The 14,685-nt window shown below is 46.0% G+C and overlaps 2 protein-coding genes across 2 annotated transcripts in view; one reads left to right on the top strand and one right to left on the bottom strand.

The window, feature by feature from the left end:
* LOC308173226 (oxidation resistance protein 1) overlaps positions 1–1,890 on the top strand; it is a gene marked incomplete at both ends in the record, with an annotated part of 17,124 nt that extends 15,234 nt beyond the window's left edge. The window contains 4 exons of the mRNA XM_080548224.1: positions 1–56; positions 455–550; positions 975–1,048; positions 1,755–1,890. The exon at positions 1–56 is cut by the window's left edge and continues 97 nt beyond it. Coding sequence (XP_080404350.1) covers positions 1–56; positions 455–550; positions 975–1,048; positions 1,755–1,890 — 362 coding nt within the window. The remainder of the gene's footprint in view (positions 57–454; positions 551–974; positions 1,049–1,754) is intronic.
* A 3,457-nt stretch (positions 1,891–5,347) lies between these two features.
* Positions 5,348–14,453, bottom strand: selenon (selenoprotein N). Its single transcript, XM_080543559.1, has 12 exons — positions 13,991–14,453; positions 13,099–13,216; positions 12,370–12,500; positions 11,739–11,951; positions 10,979–11,103; positions 9,377–9,514; positions 8,772–8,853; positions 8,268–8,459; positions 7,304–7,409; positions 6,826–6,938; positions 6,604–6,705; positions 5,348–6,187 (listed from the first exon to the last, which is right to left on the bottom strand). The coding sequence occupies exons 1-12, from the start codon at positions 14,309–14,311 to the stop codon at positions 6,020–6,022; spliced, it is 1,809 nt and encodes a 602-aa protein (XP_080399685.1). The 5' UTR covers positions 14,312–14,453; the 3' UTR covers positions 5,348–6,019.
* Positions 14,454–14,685: the final 232 nt, after the last annotated feature.

Here is a 14,685-nt window from a genome sequence, read left to right as displayed (position 1 = left end):
AGCTGAAAGGCAGCGAATCGCCAACGCTCATCGTGATCAAGGACTCGCTCAGTCAGGTGAGTCAGGTGACCCTTCTTCTGTGATGATGATGATGATGATGATGATGATGATGATCTCTTAACTAACAACACTGACCTCAAACTATGGGTGATCCTTGACAAACAAAAACAAGGTCATGTGACTCAATGTTATTCAAACCTTACCCAGCCCCAGAGTTGTTGACTAGTTGTGTGTGTGTGTGTGTGTGTGTGTGTGTGTGTGTCTGTGTCTGTGTCTGTGTCTCTGTCTGTGTGTATGTCAGTGTTGTTGACTAGTTGTGTGATAGTTGCTAACAGTTTTTTCCATTTTTCCAACAAGCTAGGTTGTGTTTTGGTTAGAGGAAGGTTGTGTTTTGGTTAGAGGAAGGTTGTGTTTTGGTTGATGGTGGTTTGTGGTTTGTGTTTGGGTGCCTCAGGTGTTCGGTAGCTTCCTGTCTCACCCGCTGAGGCCGAGTGAGAAGTTCTACGGCACGGGAGAGACCTTCCTCTTCATGCTGCATCCTCGCTTCAAGGTGAGCCAAGACACACACACACACACACACACACACACACACACAGACGGTCCTGTACTCTGTCTGCCGCAAATCATTACAGAGTACACTCACCCAGTCACTGGAACACATTTCACACTTCTGTGATCCGTCATCTTGTGTGCCAGTTGCCGATTTGCATGATGCATAAAGGGTAGATTATCAGTAGTTCATTGCTTTGCTTACATTTCAACCACACACACAAACACCTTGTGAAACTCCTCACTCTGAACAGCCTAGTGTATAATCTGCAGGACACGGCATAAAGTGTGGTTAATTTATAAGCACCTTGAGCTGACCTAGGCTGCATTCTGCATTGCAGAGGGAGCTGTCAGGAATTAATCAGGTCCCTGAGGTGATGTTGTTACTGTCCCTGACTCTACCCTTATCATCTCCTCTCCCTCAGTGTTTCCGCTGGACCGGAGAGAACTCCTTCTTCATAAAGGGAGACCTGGACTCTTTCGCCATTGGTGGAGGAAGGTTGGGCCACTCCCAGTCAGCAGTTTCTCACATGTTATGGTTTTCACAGTGCTGTTATTAGTGGGCTTGCTTCTGTTATTGCTCTACTTATTCTTATTCTAATTCTTCAGACTTGACATTTTTTTAAGGTCCCATATTATGAAAAACTAACTTTTTCAGTGCTCATGCTCGTACATTTGAGTCTCTGAGGACCGTACTAACACGGAAACTGAAATAAAGCAAAAACATGGGATCCAACAAGCCATTCAGCTGTCGGGCGCTGTGTTGAAGATTTCCCTTGCCGTGCATTCGTACAATAGAAGGGAAACTGTGATCGTTTCCATTTCAGTGGTTTTGGATTCTGTGTTTTGTGGGGAACACTGGGATATTACGGTAGTTAATAATTAAATAAAGCAACAAAGAAAAAAGAAAAAGAAAGAATACATTTGATTCCCCATGGGGAACCGTGTTTTTTTGCCGCGCCGACGGTTTCCCGAACCGTGAAACAGCCTGTCCAGAAAAGGACTGAAACAGATGCGTTTAGAGGCATGCTGGAATTAAAATCGAGTTGTATTTTCAGCAACAAATTTACTACATTAAAATTAACTACATTAACTTGTGGAAAAAGAGCAGAATCGGTTTCCTTTAACTATTCCCTCACCCCCCTCTCTCCCTCCCTCCCCCTCTCTCTCTCCCTCCCTCCCTCCCCAACCCCCCGCCCCTACAGTGGCCACTTTGGCCTGTGGCTGGATGAGACCTTGTACCTGGGTAGGAGCAGCCCCTGCTACACCTTCAACAACTGCTGCCTCTCGGAGACCGACGACTTCCGGGTCATGGAGCTGGAGGTGTGGACGTTCTGCTGAGGTCCTACTCTCTTCAACAACACCTCTCTGAACAATACCCTCTCTGTCTCTCTCTCTCTCCCTCTTTCTCTCTCTCTCTCTCTCTCTCTCTCTGGCCGTTCAGTCACGACATTAAGAAGCACTATCGCAGGACCCTTCTTGAGAGGGAATCGTTGGATTAACCGGGATTATGACTCATTCCAGTGGTCCGTGGAGGTGAATAGAACTGATCTGAACCTTGGACGTTCTTAATCCCAATCTCTGAATGGGACATGGACCGGGACATTGGGTGAGGTGGGGCTGGTGGTTTTGGACTGATGCTCTGTGGATACTCAGCCTCAACACTCCCCTCCGTGACTTCTTCCACTAGTGGGGGAAGGGGTAAACTGATGCCCTCTCCTTCCCCCATAGATGCTGTGTCATCAAGGTACTTGATGATGGTACTGTACATATGTTCCTAAACAACGGATCTCCTTCTTGAAGGCCTGTCAGCATGAGCAAGCCTGCATTTCCACCAGGGGGGAGGCTGGTGGAGGTCTAAGTCAGAGGACGGGCTCATTGGTAATGCACGGAACGGAACGAGGAAGGATATCATACAATTCCTCATTCCGTTCCATGCATTACAATGAATCCGTCTTCCGATTTCCACATTAGCACAACTCCCATTGCTATCCAGTAGGAACCATTGCTCTTCTGTGTGTGCATCATTACCCAGTGAGTGACCAGTGAGTCCATCCTTGTGACTGACTCTTGACTCTTGTGACTGACTCTTGACTCTTGTGACTGACTCCGTCAAACAGAAGGACTGAAGCTGGAGGATATAGGTCATTGGTGCAGACTGCAGAGACTTGTGGACATTTAACTGCAATACTGAAGGAGCTGTGGGAAGTGTCTCTTGTTTCCAGTAACCCAACTGTGGTTAGAAGACCTGGGTCAAAGTAGTATTTGCTTCCCTTTCAAATACTTGAATAAATAGATATTATTTTGCACCCAGGTCTGTTAGAAATGTGTTTTTATTGTAACATCCATCATGAACAATACGTTGCTCTTACGGAACCAAGGTTACATCTATTAACCACGCTAACACTGTACAATATGAATAGACAATAAAAATTAACACAAATGTGAAAATGTGTCTTTTTTTTATATCTATCAAGATTCTACCAGTGGAGGCAGAAATGGTGTCAAACACATGGAATAGAATGAGAAATGGTTTCAAACACACGTTTGATAGCATTCTTTATTCCATGTGTTACAATGTGCCCATCCTCCGATTTCAACCTCCACCAGCCTCCCCTGGATTCGAACCTTCTCTGATTTATAATATGGACAATGCAAGCTTGAGGTAACAAAATAGGACACTTTTTTGAGACCTTTTAGAAAAGTGTTTATTTATTTCAACTTTTGCAGAAAATGTGGCACTGTCAATAAACTGGTCTGTTGAGGTGATGACTTCAATGATTGTTTTGCTTCCAATGAGTAACTTAAAGGAGTCCCTCTACAATGATAACAGGCCATCAATGGTTATACAGTATGTCAATATGTGTCTACATTGCAGATCTTAGAAAAACTAAACATTTAGCTAAGACATGACGTCCTGTTTCAATGTTGTTATATGGAATGGACGGTGAACACGCTATAGGTAGGCCTAACCTTGTCGTTATAGACTCTAATAGGAGTCTAGTTAGTGTTTAGTGTAGCCACATCTTGAATTTCAAGTGGGCAAGATGTTATGTCTTCTTGAAAGGTTAATCAATAGATATAAGCTCTTATTTTTGTATATACATACAAATAAGATTAAAAAAAAAAAATAATAATCCATCACTTATGTGCAACAATCCAGCTGTAGTTTTTGTGTATCTGCAATTGCTGCTGGCGCCCTCTAGAGATCAAGCAGGGGCGTTTCCTCCACGAGCTTTAGCAATGACATCAGGCCTTGCCCAGCCCACCACAGGGTTTTCAGCCAAGGCCTTCACAAACCGCTAACATCCAGAGGAATGCCTGGGCCCACTCCATCTCTTAGCTTTGTCCAACAGCTACAGAACTCACAATAAGGCACCACATTTCCTGTGGCATCTTACATATTGCACACAATATCACAATATATATATAGAGATAAAAAATATGAATTAGATCAACATGAATTTAAAAAAAAACATGAATTAGAATAATGCATTATGGTTTAGTTTTTTGGTATGAGTTACATACAAACAGCATGGTTACAGAAGGCTTATATAGGTACATGAATGCCACGACTGGCAGAGAGACTGAAGCCATGGTTAAGAGTCTGGCCAATGTGCTGACTGACCGCGAACAAAGAAGAAAACTGTTTTCGTGAGCTTAGAATTATAAGGTTCTATCTCCGTTTAGGGCAGTTCAGAGATAATGAGCGTCAACGTTTTTACATTCCATTATGTTTTGTGAGATGGAACCTTTGTATTTTATTAATTTCTAACAAAAAAAATGTCAACATTTTAAAAACAACACCACACAGGCATTAATTAACACCTAATGGATCAGATTATGGAAAAAACAAAATAGAACCTTATCATTCTGAAGTCACGTTTTATCAGAAGCACCAGGAAGCAGGAGAGATCAACATGTAACAGAATGGGGGGCAAGTGTGTCACCCCCGAGGGCAGGGTGGAGCTTTGTGAAAGGCTCTATTGTGAAGCACAGATGCATTTTAAATGCCTGGAGTCATGGCTATCACTATTCATAGCTTTCATGTGACGTCACAGCATAGTGGAAACGCCCACCTGACGGGCAAAAGGCACTTTTTGTGGGCAAAACCCACGGGCAAAACCCACTTTTTGCGGGTTAATAACTTTGATTTCCCGTGGGTTAGGAAAATAATTCCAACGTGTCCGGAAAGAGGAGAAGCCAGGGAATCGAAAAGTTTTTGAATGGAGTCGATCCTCCACTCCTATCACCGTGGACACAGCAAGGAGCGAATTCCCGGGTAGAAATATCCCCTCGACCCGCTGTCAGCGGGAGTTCCGTCCAGCAGCGGTAGAACTCCCGAACGCCCGGTTGATCGTGTTTCGTATTAAAAGTATATCTTCTCGGGGTGTCAGCGAGGTGGTTAAGGGCTCAAAATGACCGTATACTGATGGTGAATTTAGCAATAATAGTCTTGTGTTAGTACCACCTCCATAACCGGTGTTATTCACGGAGAAAGCCGGTCAAGGACGCACCTTTTGCGGGTTAATAACTTTGATTCTCCGGGGGTTAGGAAAAGAATTCCAACGTGTCCGGATAGAGGAGAAGACATGGAATCCAAACGTTTTTGAATGGAGTCGATCCTCCACTCCTATCACCGTCGTGTATCTTGATAGTTCTTCATGGGTGAGGTGGTCTAAATAGTAGGCAGCCGGTAAATCGCGATGTTGCTATGATACTTTTTGCCCGTCAGGTTGGTGGTTGCTAGGGAAGAAACCACGTGACTGAAAGCTATGAATAGTCACCCTGGACACTGTGGAGGAGGTGGCCAATACGAGGATGAGGACCAAACTCCTGGCCATCATGGACAATCCCTTTCATCCCCTACATGTCACTGTGGCAGAGCAGAGAAGCTCCTTTAGCAACAGACTATTACAAGCACGCTGCACTAAGGAGCACTATAGGAGATCTTTACTGCCTGCCTCAATAAGACTGTACAACTCCTTCTCTGGCTGGCTCGATTGGGGTGATCAGACTGTTAAATACTGGACTGTTCTGACTGTATATAATGTTTCACATGTCTAGTTTATTTTATTCTATCATTCTATCGTCACTTTATGTTGTTGTTGTTGTTGTTGTTGTTGTTGTTGTTGTTGTTGTTTGGGGTCAATAAAGTACCTATCTATCTATCTATCTAGAAAAAGTTGGATGCTAAAGAAAAAAGGCTGAATGAAGTGAAAGCAAAAGTCATCATCAGCTGCCAGAGCTGTAGGAGTCAGATCCCTACTGAGAAGTCAGACATTCATCATCTTTGATCTTTGTTATCCTTCACAGAGGGATTAGTATCATTTACTCTGGTCTCACACACACACACACACACATACACACACACACACCACACGTGGATCCCAGGAATAGTAGCTGCGGCATTAGCAAGAGCTAATGGGATCCTAATACACAGTACACTCTCTCTCACACACACACATCTCTACTGTGCCAGGTACTCCTTGGCTTTTTCCAGCCCCTCCTTGAGGAAGTTGATGTAAGTGGAGGTGGAGGGGTCCTCGAACCCCCCAGAGAAGCTGAACGCCCCCACTTCCTCCTCCGGCTTCATGGCCGTCTGGTCCAGGAAGTAGTTAGCATTGATGTGGTGGACCTGTGGTTGTTACAGAGAGATTAGAGGCATAATCAGAAAACATCGGAAATAGTTTCCTGAAACTGTACTTAGGGCCTAGTAAAGACACTGCACTTAGGGCTTAGTAAAGACACCGTACTTAGGGATTAGGGATAGTCCTGGGTTAAGGATAGTCCTGGGTTAGGGATAGTCCTGGGTTAAGGATAGTCCTGGGTTAGGAATAGTCCTGGGCTAGGGATAGTCCTGGGCTAGGGATAGTCCTGGGCTAGGGATAGTCCTGGGTTAGGGATAGTCCTGGGCTAGGGATAGTCCTGGGTTAGGGATAGTCCTGGGTTAGGGATAGTCCTGGGTTAAGGATAGTCCTGAGTTAAGGATAGTCCTGGGTTAAGAGAACACCATGTGAAAAGCTTCATCAGAAGTGTGACGTAAGGACGTACGACAGTGCCGTTGGGCAGCGCCACCATCATCTCCACGGGGAAGTTGTACTGCTCCAGATGGAGCCGGGCCCTCTGACTCTCAACCGGGTTCTGTTCGTCAGCCTGAGACCCCAAGGAGGACATTTGAAAGACAAACATCCATGATTTATTTTGAATAAATGAATAAAATAAAGGAAGTGACAGTGAAATGTGAGGCTGTGGGTCAGGCGGGGTCACACACACCTGCATGTCCTCCAGCTCTTTGACTAGGGACCAGCTGCTGACGAAGCTCTGGTTGAGCAGGGCCAGGACGGGCGAACTTTCCAGGACTGTCTCCCGGAGAGTCCGCCCCGAACCTGCAGGAGGGGGGGGAAGAGGCAGGAGGAGGGGGGGGGGGGAAGAGGCAGGAGGGTTACAAGAGATAAAGCTGCAACCGATGAACATGTACGTAGAAAATGACCAAAATTCTAATATGTGACAACCCTCTCTTCCCTGTTGGCTGCCTATCTGGTTCAGGTGTGGGCGGGGCTGGTAGGGTCGTTGGCAAATGTGGATCACCTGTGTAGGTGTGGCCTACAGCCTTTATATGCTAATCTATAGCAGTGAAGGGAGAAATTGGAGGATGGGCCTCAGTGTTGTAACTCATGGAATGTAATTAGGAATGGATTTGATATTCCTCATGTCCCAGGTGAGCATCAGGACACAGTGGGAGGAGTCTCACCTCAGCAGGACTGGTCGTCTAGCGCCCCCCAGAGGAGAATGGAGTGCACCAGCTTCTGCTCCGCCTCCGCCCGCTCGAAAGCCTCCGTGAACGGCAGGTACGACACCTAACGGACAAACGTACACATACGGTAAACGGGTGCCATGGTGACGGGTGTCCTTCAGACATGAGTGAGCTCGAGGAGGCCCAGCTGTGATCCAACGTGAGGGTGAGGACACCAGGGGAGGCTTGTGGAGGCAGAAATAGGAGGATGGCCTCATTGTAACGCATGCAATGAGGAATGGTATCAAACACAAATCCTCTTTCCATTCCATGCATTGCATCGATTTCTGCCTCCACTGCTGGACAGAGCTCATCTATTGTACATAGTCAAGGCAAATGGATACCATTATATACAGTGTATATGTTACGGTACATGTGGGAATACGGTACATGTACCGCAGGGGTGCTCATTACGTCGATCGGTAGTGTGGGTAGATCACACGGCATTGTCTGGACCACACAGGAGAGGGCATCACTCAGCCCCGCGCCGCCTCACAACACACACACACACACACACACACACACACAGACAGACACACACACACACTCCGCCGCCCGGAGACGTCGATGGCACCTGGCTTGGCACTGGCCAGTCTGGTGTAAACCACTCAGAGCTCCTGAGTTAATGTTAATGTTAATGGACTACCAGTGTGAATATTTGTTATATAGTTTAATAAATCTCTTCTTTGATTTTGAAACAGTGTAGCGTGGCCTTAATTTGTTATTATTACAGTACATTTTTGTGTTCGCAGCAATGGCAATATGTTTTATTTGGTTGGTAGATCTTGTTGAGCTGGTAATTTGAAAAGTAGCTCACAAGCCTAAAAAGTGTGAGCACCCCTGATGTACCGTATTCCCACATGTACCATAACATATATATATTATTATTATTACTACTATTATTATTATTATATCATTATACCTTCTTGAAAGGGTAGAAAGTGACGTCTACGCGTCGTGCGGCCTCCTCGCGGCTCATCTCTGAGGACCAGTGGATGTCCTCAAACACAAACTGGATGGGGTCTCCGCCACCTTCACCACGGCTGTTGATGACGTTCCCCTCCTCATCCAGGATGAAGGAGGGCGTGGAGGGACCCGTGGCCTGCAGCTCCATCTGAACGCACACACACACACAAGCACACACACACACACACACACACACATAAGCACACACACACACAAACACACACACATAAGCACACACACACACAAACACACACACATGCAGATGCACACAGACGCACACACACATACATACATACATACATACATACATACATACATACATACAGAGACACACACCAGATATCATATCTTTGATAGCATTCCTCATTACATGCATTACAATGAGCCCATCCTCTGATTTCTACCTCTACCAGCCTCCCCTGATGTAAGCAGACTACCAGTGATGGCTGGTCTCCAGTACCTGTGGCAGGTATCCAATGTCCACCTCCATGTTGCTACTCTCGCTGGCCCCGTAAAGCCACTCCATGTCCACGTTCAGGGGCCTGGAGACCAGAGGACACGTCCAGGTCAGACATCCAGGCGTCTAGTGTAACTATTCAAAGCCCTTATGGGTGACACACAGCCTTGAACTACTAACGTTATTCTAGACATTATTCAACGTCAGGGTCATCCATGCATTACAATATAAATATATATTTGTTTAATATTTAATATTATTCTGTGATTATTATTCTGATACCCTTCCTCCTTCTATTCCACGCATTACAATGAGACCGCCCTCTGATTTCTACCTCCACCAGCCTCCCCTGGTGTGTATAGTGTGCAGGGGACGGGAGGAGAGGAGAGGAAAGGAGAGAGGAGAGAGGAGAGAGGAGAGGAGAGGATGGCAGGGGAGGAGAGGAGAGGAGGGGAGGGGAGGAGGGGAGGGGAGGAGAGGAGAGGATGGCAGGGGAGGAGAGGGGAGGAAGAGAGGGAAAGGGAAGGGAGGGGAGGAGAAGAGAGGAGAGGAGAGGAAACTATACATTTTGATAACTTTGATAACTAGTGTGATTGTGATGAAACGACCTGTCGTTGGGGACGTAGAGGTGGAACTCCCGGACGTGGGAGGCGTCGTGGGAGAGGATGATGTGGCCGGTGAACTGGCCCGGCGTAAACCAGAAGGGGAAGTCGGGGATGTCGTTGAGCTGGAACTCTGCGTGGATCCTGGGGAGATCAACAAGGAACATGTGAGTATTTACATTTGAACCTTTTATTTAGTATTTTTTTGCAGACTGTAATGGATTTTTCATCTTAAAATATTTATTTTAGAGAGAGGAGGGATGACATGCAGGATATGTCCCCGGCCGGAATCGAACCGGGGACCCTGCGGTTACATGGTCAACGCTTAACCCGCTACACCACCTAAGCGCCCTTAAAATGATTTTAGCATGTATGTATGCATGGTCTATTCATTTTCACACAGAATGTAACAGTAGATTTCCATGGAGTAATTTCCCGTGGGATTGTTGAGAGTCTGGCTGTCCTGTGTATGAACACAGAGCCCTGGGGGCCTTGTGTTCATGGACAGTGATGGAGTGCAGACTCGTTATCAATGTTGTGACTATGTTGACAATATACCAAATGTACAATGTGAAGGTTTGGTGTCAGTCTTTGAAAGCTTCCCATTGAGAGGTTGATTTGACTGTCCCATCTCGAGTTGTGAAAGATCATTTTCTTTAATAAATATGATACCTAGATTTAAAGCAAGTTCCTATCTTGAGTCTCATAATTAATCTTAGATAACTTTTATCTAAAGCGATTTACAATGAAGAGATTACATGGACAGTCTCCCTGGAGTAACTTAGGGCTAAGTGCCTTACTCAAGGGCACACTAGTGGTGGTTTGAACTTATAACCACCTCCATGACTCACTAGAACGCCACTATCCCAACTATTTGTTGCTGCTGCTGGACAAATGGACGTCTGTGTTCGTGTCACAATGGGATAATTACACATGACTTCAGTGTGACGTCTGTCTGGGTCATGTGTGTTGTCTGTGTCCTGTACAGTGGAGGCTAGGGCTGGTGGAGGCAGGAATAAGAGGATAGGCTCATCGTAATGCATGATTGATGGTTGATTCCATTCCATGCATTACAATGAGCCCGTCCTCCGATTCCCACCTCCACCAGCCTGCCCTGATGTGTGATGTCTATTGATGTTGTCTGTATATTATATCATACATGGAGGACGTTCCAGTAGTAATCAAGTGAAGTCAAATGAAGTTGTCTCTGAAGGGAATTGAACCGCCTAGGCTCTAGCAGGGTTCCTACAAGTTTCAACATGTCAAATTTAAGACCTTTTTAGACCTTTTTAAGACGTCTTTGAATAGAATCTTTGACCTATTCGCGACACCATATGATAGCTATGAGGTGATGAAATTAGGAATTTCACTGCCATACAGACAAAAAAGGAAGCGAATTTGCATTTTTTTGGTTCCAGCTTGATGTGGTCGGACTGATTTCATTGCAGGATCAAATTTTTAAGACCTAGCACCTCATTTTTAGACCGAATAACTGAAATGTAAGACCTTTTTAGGCTTTATATATCGGATTGCTGGATTTTAGACTTTACGGCTTTTTAAGACCAGCGCGGGAACCCTGTCTAGGGAGGAATCACTGAGCTGTCTCACCTAAAGACGATGTCATAGTAGAAGTCACTTCTGGCTCTGACGCAGGCCACAGCTCCCTGCGGGGCGAAGCGGGACTTGATGAAGGGCCGTGGGTGGAACATACTGAGCAGAGAGTGGATAAGGACCTGCAGGGAGGGAGGGATGCAGAAACACTTATGTCATCCTGTGAAACATCACAACATCACAAGATCACCCTTCTGCTAACTGCAGTAGGCTTCACAGTTCCCTCTTGGTTGGGTTTATTGGTCTTTTAGCATTATTACAGGAGAAAAACACTGTGTCATTAGGAACTCGGAATTACTTTCTGTTACAATATAAAGGATCAATGTTGATGAAATAAGCTCATTTAAAAATGTTCTACTTTAGTTACTACTGTAAAGTACAATAACTCCTCTAGGTTAATTTAATACCATTATTCTCCACCAAGGGTTTCAGTAAAGAACAATAATATTGTATATGTATGTAATGTATATGTTACGGTACATGTGGGAATACGGTACATGTGGGGAAAACTCGGGTTAGGGTTGGGTGCTACGTCGACTTGGTAGATGCTGGCATGTCTAACCCTAACCCTAACCCTAACCCTACCCCTAACCCTAATCCTAACCCTAACCGTAGCACCCTAGCACCTAACCCTAACCCTAGTTTTCCCACATGTACCGTATTCCCACATGTACCACATGTACCACATGTTATATATATTATAACTGTGAAAGACAAGACAAGAACAGAATTTGAAAGACATTTTCTCAGACGGTACCTCTTTGCCTCGTGGTGCAGGGGGGTGGTAGCGATTGTTGGGTAGGTACCCAGTGAAGATGTTGAGCTCACTGGGGACCACCCACCAGGTGTCCCCCACCTCTCCCTTGTTCTTGGGGGGCAGGAGGGCTCTGAACTGGCTGGCAGAGAAGGAGGTGGAGGGCACAGCAGGACTCTGCCAGGCTCGCAGCCCACTCAGTGAGCTGTGGGTGACCTGGAGGGAGGGAGAGGGAGGCAGACCGGTGATATCTGGAGGCTTTGAAAACATCTGTCAGCGCAGAGAAAGAATTCCTTTCAGAAACCAGTTCCTCGTGTGCAGTAGCTTAATCATAACATATCTGTATAAACAGTGCATAGAGCGCATCAAAGACATTTACTTTATAAAGTATGAAGTAAACCGTTCTACTAATGTCAAATAAACAACTCAGCCTAGGTCACAAAGGGTGAGACAACGCACCTGGTCATTACGTCCAGTCTGTCTGGCTTTGGCTGTATTTTACACCTAGGAAGCTCTATTGTGTCTGTATGCCTGCCTGCCTGCCTGTCTGTCTGTCTGTCTGCCTGCCTGCCTGCCTGCCTGTCTGCCTGTCTGCCTGTCTGCCTGCCTGCCTGCCTGCCTGCCTGCGTCTTACCCCTAGGAAGCCGTCCTTGCTCTTGGTCATGGTGTGGAGCAGCAGAGGCTGCATCATGGCCTCCAGTGTCAGGGTCTCACCGTTGGGGTCAGAGGTCACTTCCTCCTCATACTCTGCCGGAGGCACGATCCCTGCAGGGAGGACAAACTAGAGGTCACCAACAAGCAGGGAGGACAAACTAGAGGTCACCAACAAACAATGTGTGTGTGTGTGTGTGTGTGTGTGTGTGTGTGTGAAAGAGAGAGAGAGAGAGACTGTGAGTAGTGTGTCTGAGTGGTGTGTCAGAAGGAGGGAGGGAGGGAGGGGGAGAGAGAGAGAGAGAGAGAGAGAGAGAGAGAGAGAGAGAGAGAGAGAGAGAGAGAAAGGACGCCATTAACTAAAGCCACTTACAACAAATACATTTATCTACTAAGTAAGTGAATCATCTATCCATCAGTCATCACCAAAATGTTTAATATATGTCAAAACCAGGGGTCATTGGCAGTCACAATGCTAGAAGAAGGAAGAATTACTTCCTTTAATTACAGAGATAAACAGAGTGGGAGATGAGTCAGAGGGAGATTGAGAGAGAGAGGGTGTGTCCGTGTGTGTGTGTGTGTGTGTGTGTGTGTGTGTGTGTGTGTGTGTGTGTGTGTGTGTGTGTGTGTGTGTGTGTGTACACATGAAGCATATTGGATTTAATTTGAATGTTTGTAAATCAAAAGAGAAGGCTGGGGACTGGGGAGGAACCTGTGAGTTTCTCTGCGATGGGCTTGAACTCCTCCGGGCTGAGGAACAGGTCATGGTTGACGTCCAGGGAGGAGAAGAGAAACAGCCCCTCTGGTCCCAGGGCCTTCAGGCCCTCCTCCTGTTGGGGGAGGCAGACAATAATATGACATTACTGTGTCTTTTCACACGCCTCACTGACTGTCAAAGGCACACATGGTATTGAATCTGGGACAGTTTCAATAGAAAGCCTAATACACAGCTTTTGGACACAGACAAAGACTTCACTTCACTTTTTGGTAACACAGTTTGTAGTTCAAGAGAGAAAAAACTAGGACTGTAACCTTTTATCCATACTGTAACACTTAAGTGCATAATAAGTAAAACGGTGGCAGGAATGTGATGTGATAGCGTTAACTTCATCAAAGAAAAAAATCATCAAAGCCTCACAGACAGGCTAAATGGAGGAAGGGGAGGTACGAGAACAAGTTGTGAGTCAAACAAACGCTGCTGTAAGTGGGGGGTGGAGAGTGTGTTACCAGCTGCGGGTTCAGACATCCAGACCTCAAATAAACCACTTGGGGTAAACCGCTGCAGGGTATGGGGAGGGAGGGGGGTATTTGTTCTCCTAACAACACATGTACTTTTATTTCAAGAACAAACATCGGTACAACATGTCAAAACAGAGGACGAAAAAACTTGAAATCTGTCCTCCGAGCATGCCTAAATGCAAAAAAACATTACAAAGGGCCATAGATGATACAATTAGGATTTGAAATGATTTGCAACAATTCTATTATACAAATGCACCGCTTATCGCATTGCAAATGTTTCTTTCACCTTGTATTCCTTGTAGCTACCTACTTCGTAGTAACGTGCATAAATATATTATTATACAGATGTGATTATATCTTACCTGACGTTGGAGGAGTTGGGAGTCCTGGTAATATTTGTAACCAAAGGCAACAGCGGGTACAACGACTATCATCAGAAGTGTCCAGACTGCTCCCGTGACCCGGGATCGTTTAGACCGGCCAGACGGGAGGTCCCTGTCTGGAGATGTGCCGTTCAGATGCTCGCTCTTCTCCGGAGGCATGGCATTCACGTCCCTGGGGAAGCTTTGATCGTTCTTCTCCGGAGGCATGGCATTCACGTCCCTGGGGAAGCTTTCGTTCTTCTCCGGAGGAGGCATGGCATTCACGTCCCTGGGGAAGCTTTTATCCACGTCCGCGGCCATCCTCGCTTTATCCAGCTACATTAACGGAGACATCCCCGTGAATTAGCCCGTGAAATAGCTTGATCGATGCAATGTTAATAGGTTCCTGATCACGATCCAGTTTCAGTCTACTTGATCCGTTACTACTGATCGTTGTGTCCTCCTCCCCCGATGTCCGCGTCTGTCTCCTTCCCAGGGTGCTCCTCTAGCAGCTGTAAACGCGTTGACATCGCTCTCCTACTTCCCACAACCAGACCCGACTGTTCCCAGAGGGGCCGGGGGGCTGGCACTTAAAGGGCCAGTCGACACATTCTTTCTCGTTCGAATGTCTGCTTGGTTGATGACCATAATTATATATTATTCTGCCAATGAAAGTTCCCATTTATACAATTGAA

This window comes from Nansenia antarctica (assembly GCF_963989245.1).
Source record: "Nansenia antarctica genome assembly, chromosome: 1".
Classification (NCBI taxonomy): domain Eukaryota; kingdom Metazoa; phylum Chordata; class Actinopteri; order Argentiniformes; family Microstomatidae; genus Nansenia; species Nansenia antarctica.
Note: the sequence above shows the minus strand (reverse complement) of the source record. Positions and strands in the feature narration are given on the sequence as shown.